Source organism: Neopelma chrysocephalum, unplaced genomic scaffold, assembly GCF_003984885.1.
Source record: "Neopelma chrysocephalum unplaced genomic scaffold, ASM398488v2 Primary Assembly neopelma1_186965, whole genome shotgun sequence".
Taxonomy (NCBI): Eukaryota; Metazoa; Chordata; class Aves; order Passeriformes; family Pipridae; genus Neopelma; species Neopelma chrysocephalum.
In genome coordinates, this window is record NW_020939039.1 from 1 (window position 1) to 13844 (window position 13844).

A 13844-nucleotide genomic window follows, 5' to 3' on the forward strand; every position below is an offset into this window, starting at 1 on the left:
TCTTCCTGCAAAACTCAGCAACTGAGGGGGTTTTGTGCTGCAGCTCACCACTTGCACGGAAAAAAATTATTCCCACGAGAAGAAAGTGCTTCTGTCAGCTGCCGAGCACGGCCACCAATTGCTCCAGCTGCCGCTCCCAACAGCCCCTGCAAGAGCCCAGACATCAGTGCCCGTTGGCTTTGGCTGCCCTGTGGCAGAGGAGTGCCCTGGGGACACAGCTCTGTGGGGTAGGAGACGGGCACCAGCTCTGCCAGGACTCGGGGCAGTGGCAGGTCTCCTTGGGCCAGGACTTGCCAGAGCTGCTGATTTTGGTGCAGGCCCGGGCAATGGGGTGGGAGCAGCACTGGTGCCCTTGCCCCCACGTTCCTTCTGTGTGTCACAGCCCCGTGGTTGGGAGGGCCACCAGCCGGCACTTCTCCCAAGGAGCCCGTGCCAGCTTGTGTGGAGGCCCCGTGCCCTTCCCGCTGCGGCTGCGTCGGCAGCCGAGGGGGCTCCTTCTGCTGCCGTGGGCGGGCACGGCAGGGGAGTGTTCTATGGAAATGAAACTAGGCTGAAATAGAAGAATAAAAAATTTATTAAAGATTTAGATAAAAGGCAAAGAAGCAAAACAGCGTGCTGGACGGCCGGGGGAGACCCCTGCTCCACACACGGCACGCAAGCACAGGAAGCAAAACCAGGAACTTTTATTCCCTCATCAGTTCCCCTCCCATAATCACTTGTTATCCTTCTATTGGATCCGAGTTTGCAGGTTTGGTTCTGGTTGGCTTCCCTGCAGGCTCGTTTCAGTTGCCAGGTGCTTTCCATTCCATAGTTTGAATTAGTCCTTAGTCCTTGAGGCCTCCTATGTAGGTATCTCCAGAGGTCCATCTTGGATACTCTGTATCGTTCTCGTCCTGGATCCTTTGATCTTTGTCCTTCCCTTTGTTACTTTAGGCCTGCGCTTTGGACAATATGTCTTTAGAAAAACAAGATACAAAGTACTCCTACAGCAAGGCACAAGAATTTGTCTTGTTAGCTTGAGAACTGCCAGCTGCGGAATTATCAGTCTCTAGTGCTGACAGATTTATTAACCATTCTACAACCTAGAGTCTCCTAACCTTAACAGCACATTGATTGTAATACATATATATATATATGTCTAGAAGAATAGAATATAACATGCAATACAATTTAATGAGTAAACTACTACTACTAATTTGATGAGTAAATTAATCCACTCCTGCTAATTTATTCCAGGAGGGTTTGCTTAGTTTTTCAGCTGTGCCTACAGTTCGTGTCCAGCTGTCTTAGATACTTTGAAGAACAGACCCCTTCCCACCTGGGGCAGGTTGGGCGGGCTGGGGGAGGCCCCAGGGCACGTGGCAGCGTGTCACAGGGCCCTTTGTGACACGGTGGGCATGGCACGGGGCAGGGTGTCACAGGGCCCTTTGTGACACGGGATGACTTAGTACTGGTGGTGACGCAGCCACGCCTCAGTGCTCCTCGGAGCGTGCGACGGGACAGGCGGGACAGAGCGGTGTTGTGCGGTGCCCCCGTGCAGCCAACTCTTTCTTGCTGACTCGGAGCGTTTTGGAGGCGTTTTGGAGGCGTTTTTCTGTGCTGCGAGCGTCCTCGAGGCCGGACCGTGGGACTTGGTGACACTGAGCTTTTGCGAGGTGTCCCCAATCCCTGCGGCAGCTGCCCTTGAGGCCGCACTGCAGGACCTGCTAACCCCTAGCGTTTGCTAGGCTGTTCCATCTTTCAGGGGCCCTCGAGGCCAGAGTGCAGGTCTTGCTGACCCATACCATTGGTCAGGTTTTTCTCTCTTTCAGGTGCCCTTGAGGCCAGACCGCAGGATCGGTGTCCCGGAAATTTTCCGGAGTCTCCAATCCTTGCGGTAGGTGGCCTGGAGGGCAGCCTGCCAGACTTGGTGACCCGGAGATCTTCCGAGGTGTCTCTCTCTCACAGGTGCCTTCAAGGCCAGAGTGTGGGATGGCAGGAAGACGCCTGAGCCTGCTCAGGCCCTTTCGGATGAGGAACGAAGGCCCTGGAGCTGCCCCATCCCAGCACCCGGAGAAGATGGAGCAGTTGCATCCCCTGCAGGAAGGTGAGTGGCACAGCTGGGCCACATGCTGGTGGCTGCAGCTGGCTGTGCCTCATCCCATCCCGTCCCCTGTGGACATGGTCAGGGAAAGGGACAGGGGAAGAGGGCCTGGGACTGTTCCCCCGGCAGCTCCATGCACCGGGCATGCCGGGGCTGGCCCTGCCTGTGGAGCGCAGGGCTGGGCCGTGTTCTGCGGCCTGTCCCGCAGCCCCTCAGCTCTGACCGCGCTCGCTCTTTGCCAGATCCAGGACGGGACCGGACACAACAACAGGACCGTGGCCGTGGCCGTTTCCGCAGGGCAGTGCAGGTACCTGCAGCCATGACCTCCTGGGCTGGGCCTGCTCTCCCTGCTCAGCCTGGCACCGCTGTCGGAGCTCACCATGGCACATCCCTCTCTTCCCTGCTCTCCGTTCTTCTGCAGGCCTTTCTGAAATTCTTGGGCATTCGGCGTACAAGGACCACAACCACACCAACTGAGGTCGTGGACCAGCCTGAGCCCAGCCCGACTGAATTCGAGGCGGACCCTGTTTTGACTGCACTGCCTGATCTCACTGCGGAGGCCGACGCTGCAATGACCGAGGGCATTGAAGACGCTGACCTCATGCCCGGGGAGAGTGTGAGTTCTGCTCCCACTGCAGATATTTTTGAGGGGAATGGTGTCTCCAGTCCAAAGCAAGTAAGCAGCCTGTGCCCAAGGCTCAAGCCACTCCACAGGCTTGTGGCCCCTCAAGCCAGCTCCCCTGGGCCCTCTCAGCCTTTGAGGCCAGCACAGTGCGGTGGGAAGGGAAGCACTTGTCAGGGAAGCTGGGCAAGTTGGCAGCTCTTCCCCCATGCCTCCTGCAGGTGCCAGCCTTCGTCAGGAACGTGCACCAGAGACTGACAGCCAGCGAGACTCTGGAAGAGAAGCTGCTGAGGGAGTTCCTGAGGGTGACTGAGGCACACCCTGATGATGTTGTGGTGACCCTCCTGCGCTGTGCCCCATCATGTGACAGGTACAGGGCCTCCCTGCCTTCACGGCTCGAGGCTTACCAGCCTTCAGAGCACATCAGCCTGTCCATCCTGTCCCACGTGGTCTGCCAGAGGGATGGAGGGTTCCAGGACCATCTGGAGCCTCTGTTTCCCAGCCCTGCCATGTCAGCCCCCATCCTGCTGCCATGCTCCCTCCCTGCTCCTCAAGGCACTTTGGCCGGCACCCCCTGACACAGAACTCTGGCCCCACAGAGCTGCTGCCACCATGTGGAAGACCATCGCCTCATCGGCAAGGATAATGGAGAAGGTGCTGCCAAAGCTGCTCCGCGTGATGGAGGACTGGCCACGGCACAGCACGTCCACCTCCGACGGGGACAACACACATGTCTTTGGCCTGGCTGTGAGTTTCTGCAACTGGACTTTACTTGCCCACAGGTGGCTTCTCCAGCAGCTCTCCATCCTCCCCGAGCACTGCGTCTCCCTGCCTCAGGCACTGGGCTGGAAACCTGGCTTAGGGGCGGGTTCAGGGGCACCAGGCTGGGGGCTGCCCCTGCGTCTTCCCTGGCCTCTCCCTCCCACACCTGGGCTCTTTCCCATGGACGTCTGGGCACTGAGGGCTGTGTCCGGGTGGTTTCTCTTTTGCAGGCAACCAGGGTGATCTGGGAGATTCTCCAGATGCTGCAGTGCCCAGAGCCAGTGAAGAAGTATTCCCCCCGTCTCCTCGTGGATCTGCTCTTCCAGATTTCCATCCGCACAGAGCAGACACCAGAGGAAGTTGACACCTGGTGGAGGGAATGCCAGAAGCAATCCAACCTTCCCACAGACTCCAAGAGGTGCTCAGTCCCAGTCCTCCTGAGCCTCTCATGCCCTCGGGGCTGCTCAGGGCTCCCAGCATGATGACCTGGGCTTTGCTCTGCACACAGGTTTGCAGTGCTGACCACCAAGGCCCTGCTTTGTCATCTGGAGTGTGAAGCTGTCGTGCTTTCAATGGAACGGAAGCGCGGCTGGGACACACTCCTCAACTCTGACACCCACCACTATGCAGTGGGTCTGCTGGCCAGGTGAGACCCCCTTTTCCCCGCTGCCCCTGTCCTTTCTGCCTGTGCACGGGGCACCCCACACAGTGCCCGTGGTGGTGGGCCAGAGGGCCTCGTCAGCCACGGATGACTGAGCAGAGTGGCAAAGGCTGGGAGAGGTGGGTGCACAGGAGGAGCCGCCTCCCAGAGTGCCCTCATCCCCTCCCAAACTGGTGGGGAGAGACCAGGACTCTGTCAGTGAGTCCCGGCAGAGGTTTGCCCACCCGGCTCAGGGTTGATGGTGCCTGTTTCCCCCGGGCAGGGAGATGCGCCGTGCCTCAAGCCCCTTGTATTACTGGATTGCCCGCTGCCTGCTGAGGCTGCTCACCAGGGAGAAGCCACGCTGGGAGCTTCCTGCCATGGCATTCCTTGTGGAGGTGAGCCTGATGGCGAGCACTGCCTTGCTGACCTGCCTCCACCTCTCTGCCCTCTGGCAGCCGCAGCTGCCCGGGACGGTGCCGCGCCCTGTGCTGCTGCCTGGGCCCAGCCCGGTGCGGCTCTGGGCTCCTGCCGGCCGGGCACCCCATCACTGCTCCCTGCCTTTCAGGTCCTGGACTGCCTGAACACCACTGAATGGAGTGACAGCTTGGTGAAGATCTTTTCAAGGCGCCTGCAGAGCAAGCGCACAGAGATGCGTCGCCTGGTGCTCAGAGGCCTCGTGGTGCTGAGCAAGGATCCTGTGATGGTGAGGAGGGGGCAATTGGCTGAAGCTGTGCCGGCAGCCTGGGGCTGGGGAGCCCAATGGCTTGGGCTTGGCTGGGACTTGCGCTCCCCTGGTCAAGGGGAGGTTTAGGTTGGGTGGTAGGGAAAGGTTCTTCACTCAGAGGGTGGTCTGACGCTGGAACAGGCCCCACTGGGGAGAGGTCACAGCCCCAAGGCTGCCAGAGCTCAAGGACAACACTCTCAGGGACACGAGGGGATTGTTGGGCATGGTCCTGTGCAAGGCCAGGAGTTGGACTCAATGATCCTTGTGGGTCACTTCCAACTCGGGATATTCTAGGATTCCACGATTCATGGCTTCACAGCACAGCATTGTGTTCCACACAGGCTGACGGCATGCGGACCCTGGCACCAAACCTCGCGGATGTCCTGTGGGATACAGACGGAGAGCTGGTCAGGATGGCCCTCTCTGTACTCGTCAATGAAATCCAGGACAGAGACATTCGAATCTCCACCCCCACTGCCCTGCAGCTGGCGGAGATGCTCCAGCCACTCTTTGGCAATGTAAGGCTCTGTGCCCCCCACCCCAGGCGCTGGCTGCTGCCAGGAAACTGTGGCCTGTGGATTTGCAGGCTTGTGCCCCGGCAGGCCTGGAGCAGCTGGTGCTGAGGTCTTTTCCTCTTCCTTTCCATCAGGACAACATCCATGTGCAGCTGCTCTCCATTTCCCTCTTCCAAAAGGTGATGGAGTTGGGAGTGGAGGAGAGTAAACTCCTGAAGACCCACGTGATCTCCAGCCTGCTCCCACTTTTTTTCCAATGGCATAATGAGAACCGGGACGTGGCAGAAGTGAGAACTTGCAGGGTCTGGTGTCCCCATGGGAGTGGGCTGGGCTGTCTCCTACCCTGGCACCTCAAAGGCTCCAGTCTCCTGCTGGCCTTGGTCCAGGGACACGGGTCCTGTGCCCTGGGCTGCCATGCCATGTCCTGGTCTCTGTTGCTCTGCAGGCCTCTCGGGAAGCGCTGCTTCGTGCGGCGCGGTTTCTGAAGAGGAGGGGTCTTGTGAAGGTGCTGAAGGCAGAGCAGCCTTGGAGGTTCAGTGAGTGCCTGGTAAGGACGACCCCACAGCCCCAGTCCCCGATGGCCAGAGTGCGGGGCTGGCACTGTGCCCCTGCCCACCGCTGCAGCCGCCTGTGGGACAGCAGCCTGCGCCCCACCCGCCGCTGCCTTGCCTGGGGCGTGCGGGCAGGGGAGGCCAGTGCTGGGCGCAGGCAGCGCCCGGCCAAGGGGCAGAGCCCCAGCCAACCCTTCCCTCCGTGCCCTGCCTCTCTCTGCAGCTGAAAAGGGACCGGAGCCGAGTGGTCCAGTACGTGCACCAGGCCCTGCCGCACCTGCGCAGCCCACAGCAGCCCCTGCGAGAGGCGGCCCTCAAGTTCATGGGTGAGCCACAGGTTCCCTCCCCGCCCCACTGCAGCTCGGCCCCAGTCCCGGCTGCTGCAACGGCAGCAGGATGCGGCCCCGGGATGTGCTGTGGAGCCCCGAGTGCCCTGGCGGCTGCTGCCGCCCTGTGCCAGCCCAGCCCTGGGGCGTCCCGAGGCGGGAAGGCCCCGGGCTCAGCCCTGCCAGGGCAGGAGGGCGTGTGGCCGGGCCGGCAGCGCCGCCGGGGGGGGAGCTGTGCTGCTGGGGCCCTGACAGGATCTGTGTTCCCAGGGATGGCCGGAAGGTACCTGAAGGGACATCAGCTCCAGCTGCAGATCGTCATTGAGGGTGAGTGAGGGCAGTGGAGGATGGTGAGGGGAGCACGGAGCCCGGGCAGGGAGCTGCAATCCTGCCTTGGCTATGGAGGGCTCTGCTCCCTGCAGAGGTGAGGAACGGCTTGGGCAGAGCAGAGAGAGATTTCAGGGGCACGGGGGGGTATTGGTGGCCAGCACCTCCCGACTGATCCTGTTGGGCTCTGCTCCCTCATGGCCATGGCAAGAGTTGGATGGGATGGTCCTGGCAGGAGGGGCTTCTTGGCTCGCCAGAGATCTGCTCTCTGACCTTGGCTCCGTTCTTTTCTTTTCCAGTTATTGAAGGCATGACTCACGACAGTGCTGCTGTGGAAAGTCTGGCACTTCAAACCCTGGAGATCCTAAGAGCTGTCTAGAGACCTCAGTCTTCTCCAGGTTCCAGCAGCTTGAAGATCAGTTCCAGAATGTGTAGAATAGGGAGGCTCCTCTGTGGGGCAGCTGCCGGAGGTCAGCGGAGAACTGATCCTGGGAACCCTGTCTGATGGGACCAGCTGAGCCTGCGGAAAAGACCCTTCTCATCCTGTCCCCCCAGCATGAGAATAGTAAATTCCTCTTAGCATACACAGAGGCTCAGGAGGTTTTTTTGGTGCCTGGTGTCCACAGGGCACCTAGAAAGAGGGAAAAAGGGCCCTTGTGCTCCACAACACTTGCCCAAAGGTGCAGCGGGGAAGGGAAAGTGCCCAAAAGGCCCTTGGCCTTGGGGGGTTCTGCTGGAGCCTCAACACTTGCAGCAGAGCGGATGGGCAGAGCCTGGAGCTGTGGGGATCCCTGAGAAGCTGGTCCTCGCAGGTGGCCACAAGCCTGTGCCAGCCGGGAAGCAGCATCTGTGGCCTGCCCGTGTGTTGCTGTGTGGATTGCTGAGGGCTGGGAGGTGCCTCCTGAGCCAGCTCCTGTGGAGCTCCTTCAGGGCTGCACCGCTGCCGGGCAGGTTGTCGGGGCTGGGGGAGAGCCTGAGGGGACGGGGCGCTGGGAGGCCCTGAAGGGCTGAGGTGCTGCGGAGGCCCTGCCGGGACAAGGGAGTGGGAAGCACCAAGGGGAATGCGTGAGGGAGTGGGTGGCAGGAGGCAGCGAGGGGACAGGCTGGGCAGAGGAGGGCCTGAGGGGACAGGGTGTGGGAAGGCCTGAGCAAGTGGGGGCAGAGGCCATAAGCAGCCCCCAGGCAGCCTCCCGGTTCCCTGCCAGCCCGGCTGCTCTGGCGCTTGCCCGGGGCATCTCCCATCCCTGCGGCAGAAGGGCTGCCGGCCAGGGGCAGGGGCAGGGGCAGAGGCAGGGCTGTGGGCCAGCCCGGGCCCCTGCGGCTGCCCAGCCCACGGGACTGTGGCCCAGAGCCCGCTGAGCCAGAGCTCTGGGCCCGCGGAGGTGCTGCCAGCACGGGGAGGGCGCGGGGCTCCTCGGGCAGGGCGGCGCGGTCGCTGCTGCCCAAGGCACAGACAACAGCAGCAGGCTGTGCTCAGGAGCAGCAGCAGCCACAACGCCTGGGCCTCCTCAGCCAGGCCCCCACACCGGCCAGCATGCCAAAAGCGGGCATGCTGTGGGCACAATTGCACAGGCTTTGGCCAAAGGTTTCAGGAAAAGTGGCAGTAACAACTTTCTATTGACTGCCTAGCCTGAAATGATCGGGCAGAAGAGCTGAGTTTTCACTTATTTTTTGAGCTGTCATTAAAGTTCATTTCCAGCTGTCTTAGACACTTTTGAGAACAGACCCTTCTCCCAGACATAACGCAGTTGGTGAATTGCAGTCGTATCTCAGATGTAGCTGGAGGGGACGGGTAGGGGGAGATGGGAGCAGACATTTTGGCTGTACTTGGCTTCCTGAGACAGTGCTTAGAGTGCTCTGCTGTCACATCAAATGCCATGAACTGCTCACATCATTCCCCTCTTTCCAAGAGGGCAATATGCTGTCTTCTCTTATGATCACTTTTTGAGGTTCTCCTCAGCCATGGCTGTAAGGAGGACACTGGAGCTGGAGAAAAGCCACCTTCTCTTTACAGTCAGCCTTAAACAGAGGGGAGAGTGGCTGTGTGCATCTTGGAGCTCTCCTTCACCTCTCTGCCCTGATGCAATCAGGCTCTTCCTTTTTTCAATAATTAATAGCGATAGTCATTAGGGCAATGCAAGAATAACTGAGGAAACCCACCTGAGCACATAGGACCATGCATTAACAGCAGCTCCAGGGAGCATCTTTTACTGCTTTTACTGTCCCGTGCGACTCATGGTGCTGTTCTTGCCAGGTAAGTGCAGTGTTTTCCACTGTTGTGCCAGCCTTCCAAAGCAACTGGTGGTTCTGGGTGGCTTTGGTCTTGGCTGCCCAGCTTGGAGAGTTTTTAAAGAGTCCAGTTTTGGAAAAGCAGAAGCAGCTTCTCCAGTGAAGCAACTTGGGTCGAACATCTAAAACTTGCAGGCTCCTCCTTGTTCCCTGAGAAAAAGATCAGTTCATATTTCATACCTCACCATCCTCTCTCCTCACCTAAAGTTACCAGTCAGGGGGCAGCTAATCCCCAAACTGCTGGTGAGGAGCCTCTCCTCACTCCTGTCAGGACCCTGAGGGCACTAATAGACCTTGCTGGCCCTGACCAGCTCCTCCACTGGGACTCCACTCACAGCCCCAGCCATTGGAAGCCCTGGATCTCCAGTCTCTGAGTGATGTGGTGGGAGTACCGACCTGTAGCTCAGCCAAGAGAACATGGCTGGGGTGAGTTATCTCAATACCAAGGCTTTCCCTCACCCTCTCTGTTTCTCCTCTGATGTTGCTCTGGGATGGCACAGCAAGAGCCTTTGTCCTCTCCTCATCCCTGTCTCTCTCTCCCGGCTGGATCTGGAGTTCAGCTCTGCCTGTATTTTGGCTGCAGCCTCTCCTGCATGGAGGGCCCTCATTACACTGGAGTGTTCTGGAGCAATTCACAGTTGCTATGTCCGACCTGCAATGCCACGTGCTGGCCAACACACATCAATCCATCTAGTTTTATTTCTCCCAAGTCCCGTATCCAGAACCAGCACTGGCTGCAGGGTTGTTGTGGTTTAACTCCATCCAGCCCCCAAGCCCCTCACAGCTGCTCGCTCAGTCCCCCACCAGCAGGACCAGGGACAGGATGGGAAGGGCAAAAGCCAGAAAACCTGTGGGTTGGGATAAAGACAGTTTAACAGGGAAAGCAAAAGCCGCACACACAAGGAAAGCAAAACAAGGAATTCATTCACTGCTTCCCGTGGGCAGCAGGTGTTCAGCCATCTCCAGGAGAGCAAGGCCCCATCCCATGGAATGGGAAGACAAACAACATCACTCCAAACCTTCCCTTCCTTCTTTTCCCCAGCTTGATATACTGAGCATGATGTCATATGGTCTGGACTATCCCTTGGGTCAGTTTGGGTCACCTGTCCTGTGCCTCCTCCCAACCTCCCATGCACTCCCAACTCCCTTGCCAGTGTGGCAGTAGGGGAAGCAGAAAATGCCTTGGCTCTGTGTGAAGCTTTGCTCAGCTATAGCAAAAAACATCTCTATATTATCAACCCTGTGTTCAGCACAAATCCAAAACACAGCCCTGCACCAGCCACTGAAAAGACAATTAACTCTACCCCAAGCTGAAACGAGCCCAAGTGTTCATGCTGGCAATTCTTGGAGTGTGATCTTAAAGATCCAGCAAGGCCATTTGCACCCGATTTCCCCACACAAGCCCCTGGAAGAATGGCTCCTGTGCTTCCCAGAGCACCATGTTTTATCCATGAGTCTGCCACAAAGGATGCAAGGCTCTTCCAGAGCAGCGTTAGGGAGAATTTGGCTATTTCCAAACAGGAGGCCCCAGAGGGGTAGGTGCTACTGAATCAATTAACAACCCCACACAGCAAAGGTGATGCCTTTGGTGAGATTTTCAGGCCAAGCCATATGTCTGGCAGCTAACCCTGGAGATTTGACTACATTCCCAGGGAAATGGCTGGTCTCTGGACTGAGAGAACTTTGCCTCAGGGCAAAAGCAAAGCACCGCTCATGCCACTCTCTCAGACCCTCGCACAAATCCCATGGACCACGAGAGGTTATGTGGGTACAGCGTGGGCACCCCATGCCTCCTGCCTCCACTGCAAAACAGGGAAGGGACCTTCATCCCAGCTCCAGAAAGGCAGAGAGCTCTGCCAGTGTTTGCTATAAATCCCTTGGGCTCAGGTCTAATTGCTAAGATGGAATGACACATTACTGGGGATTTCAAACACCTCTATTAAAAAAGAACTCTGGGAAACAGTACAAGGGAATCACAGAAAGAGCTCTGGGATCCTGTGTGAGGTGGGAGAAAAAAACACTTCTGCCAGAAACAAAGGATTAAAACCCATGAAGGGCTTCAACTGCAGCTTGTGAAAATACCATATTTGGAACATTGCATCTAAGAGACACCATAAATAAATATCTAATCCGTGATAGAAAGCCAAAACAGCTTCCTCTGACAGACAAAGCATGTTTTAATAATATATATATTAAAATACAGTCACCAGTCCCTGGCTGTTGCCGGAATCCATAGGTCTGGAATGGGATTCCCATTGCCTTGATCAGCTCAGCCCAAGATTATTTAGATTTTCCAAGCCCTTTACTGGCACAGACTCCCCCCAAATCTGAGCCTAGCCAAGCTCAGCCTTATTCCCAGCCATTTTCAGCACCACCAACCCCCAGATCAACGTCCCACTTTTGAATTGATGCAGATTGTCAGGAAGAAATTCCAACAAAGCTGCCTTTTATTCCTGCCTTTCATGGGCCATTTGGTGAAGCACTTAAAGGGGGCCAGGGCCAGACCTGTTTTAATTGCATCCTGGGAAGTTATTTTTCCAGGGAGGAATATTTTGGGGGGGGGGGGGGGGAATGTCCATAAAAGTAGCTTTAGGAGTGATGCAGCTTTGTGGGTGTTTCCTGAAGGAAATCTGGGCGGTTGAAATCCCAAGTTCCCTCGGGAAGGGAATTCCTGCTGCAGCTGGGAGCCATGGTTCGGCAGGACTTGACCTCCTCCCTCTCAGCTGGGTTTTCCTTGGGGAGGGATCCCGGACACCCCCAAAAAGGGCTGCTCCAGGCGGGGATTTCCATGCCCTTGGTGGTGGTGGGAGTTGTTTTTCCCTTCATCCCTTTAACCAAGGGCAGCCCCACAGGAGCTTGGCAGGAGTCTCCCAGCCAGGAGAAGGGAAATTCATGGATTTCACAGCCATCAAAGTGAGAGTTCCCAGTGGATCCTCCAGGAGGGGCCTCAGGGTTTCTTCCTTTCCCTCAGGAACCGACAACGCTGGAAACTCCAGCCCATGATCACTTTGTCCCCCTGAAATTCCTCCTTTTTGGAGCTCTCACCTCTTGTTTCACCTTCCAACTTCATCCTGATCCCCAGGGAGTGTGGAGCTGCACCAGGAGAGCACCTTTCCTCCCCTGAGGAGACGGGCTCAGCTTCCAAGGCAGCTGAAGGAAGGCAAAAGTAGCTTTTCCTATGGATAACAACAAGGAATTGGACACTCCAGCGTGTCCAGGGAGGGGTTTCCAGTCTCAAGTGTGACTGGGTTGTCCTTCCCAGCCTGGGCTCCAGAGGAGTGACCAGCTGTAGGAATGGGAACACAGCCTGGATTTGTGGAATCATGGAATGATTTAAGTTCCCAACTATTCCTTCCCAATATCCCATCTAAACCTAGTCTCTTCCAGTTGGAAGCCATTCCCTCTTGTCCTGTCCCTCCAGGGCCTTGTCTGAAGTCTCTCTTAAGAAGGACAGTTATAGCTGATCCTACAAGGAAGTTTGTCTCCAGTGCCTAAACCAAGGCTGGCAATCCCTAAATCAAGGCTGGCAGTTCCTAAACCAAGGCTGGTAATTCCTAAACCAAGGCTGGGAATTCCTAAGCACTTTCCAGTTGGATACTTCAGGCTTGAGCTTTAACCAACTTCCTCTGTAGGATAATTAAAGGATTTAATATGAGAAGAAATACTGGGAATAATATCCCAATATTTCATTAATAATTAATAATTGATAACACATTAATGATGGAGCTGGGAATGAAGAGTGGAGCTGGAGCACCACTCTGGGAGAACCTCGGTGGGAGGGGGACCAGGAGCAGCATCTCATCCCCCCAAAATGGACTTCCCCTCACAGATCCCAGAATCCCAGACTGGTTTGGGTTGGAAGAACCTTAAAGCTCATCCCATCCCACCCCCTGCAATGACAGGGACACCTCCCACCATCCCAGGTTGCTCCAGCCTGGCCTTGGACACTTCCAGGGGTGGGGCAGCCACAGTTTCTCTGGGAATTCCATCCCAGCCCCTCTCCACCCTCCCAGGGAGGGATTCCTTCCCAATATCCCATCTAAATGTAATCTCTCTGAGTTGGAAGCCTTCCCCCTTGTCCTGTCACAAATCCTTCCCTTCCTCCACCATCCCACCTCCTGCAGCACCATCCTGAGGCATTTTTCCTCCTGGCTGCACTTTCCAGGCCCTGATCCAACACTTGGAGGAGCTTCCCACTGACTCCAGCAGGTCTTGGATCAGGTGCTGCGAGTCCAATTTGTCCCAGCCAGATCCCAGTCACAGGGGTGGAGTTTTTAAGCCTGACTTTAAAGCTCCTGCCTGGGCTTGGCTCCCTCCCTGACCTCTCTGAAAACCTCTCCTCGTTTTCCTTGGCTCCTCCAGCAGTTCTGCAGCCGCCTCTGGCTTTGGGAGTGGCTCAGGTTACTCACTGGTGGCCCCTTCTCCTGCCTCTGCCTTTCAGGAAGAGTTCCCTCCAGGATTTAGGACAGGGTTTTTGGTAGCACCCTCTGCTCTTCAACCTGTAAAACCATTTCAGTCCAAGCACCTGTTTTCACATGCTCAGAATTCCACACAGCGTCCTCCTTCGGGGAGGAAATTTTCCAGGCTTCAGCTCTTGCCCGAGGTACTAGTTTTGGTTTTGTTTGTTGTTTTTTTTTTCTTTCAAGAAAATCCCAAAAGAAAAAGGAAGTTTGATCCAAATCCAGTCCACTTTTCTGCGCTTGGCCCAAGGGAAGAAACTTTCCCCCTTGGAAACACAAACTTCTAACCACACTTGTCCTGGAGCTCTAAGGAGAAAGCGTTGATGCCCAGGAGCACTTTAGGAAGAGGATTGGAGCCCAGCTGTGGGCTGGAAACCCTGATCCAGCCCAAAGACTGGAAAAGGAGGTGCCTCTCCTTGCCTTCTGCCAGGCTGGGGCTGGCACAGGGCTCGTGGTGCCTCCAGCAGGGATGGAGAAGATGGTTCCTCCACCTCCAGAGCTGTGACCCAGCCTCTCCTGGAGCCAGAAAAACGGACTTCTGC

At 56.8% G+C, this 13844-nt stretch overlaps 1 protein-coding gene across 1 annotated transcript; it reads left to right on the forward strand.

Annotated features, from left to right (window-relative positions):
* Positions 1-2603: 2603 nt before the first annotated feature.
* On the forward strand, positions 2604-6932 carry LOC113962990 (maestro heat-like repeat-containing protein family member 6). Its single transcript, XM_027673781.1, has 13 exons — positions 2604-2759; positions 2927-3075; positions 3305-3452; positions 3698-3885; positions 3976-4113; positions 4391-4505; positions 4676-4813; positions 5176-5352; positions 5484-5636; positions 5795-5896; positions 6124-6226; positions 6497-6553; positions 6853-6932. Exons 1-13 carry the CDS (start codon positions 2655-2657, stop codon positions 6930-6932), a joined length of 1653 nt encoding a protein of 550 aa, XP_027529582.1. The 5' UTR covers positions 2604-2654.
* Positions 6933-13844: the final 6912 nt, after the last annotated feature.

Excerpts from the sequence above, each read along its gene's own strand:
- LOC113962990 (XM_027673781.1), top strand. The coding sequence starts at position 2,655 with ATGACCGAGGGCATTGAAGACGCTGACCTCATGCCCGGGGAGAGTGTG. Across the intron at positions 3,886-3,975 it reads CTTCCCACAGACTCCAAGAG|GTTTGCAGTGCTGACCACCA; the intron begins GTGCTCAGTCCC and ends CTCTGCACACAG. Across the intron at positions 6,554-6,852 it reads GCTGCAGATCGTCATTGAGG|TTATTGAAGGCATGACTCAC; the intron begins GTGAGTGAGGGC and ends TTTCTTTTCCAG.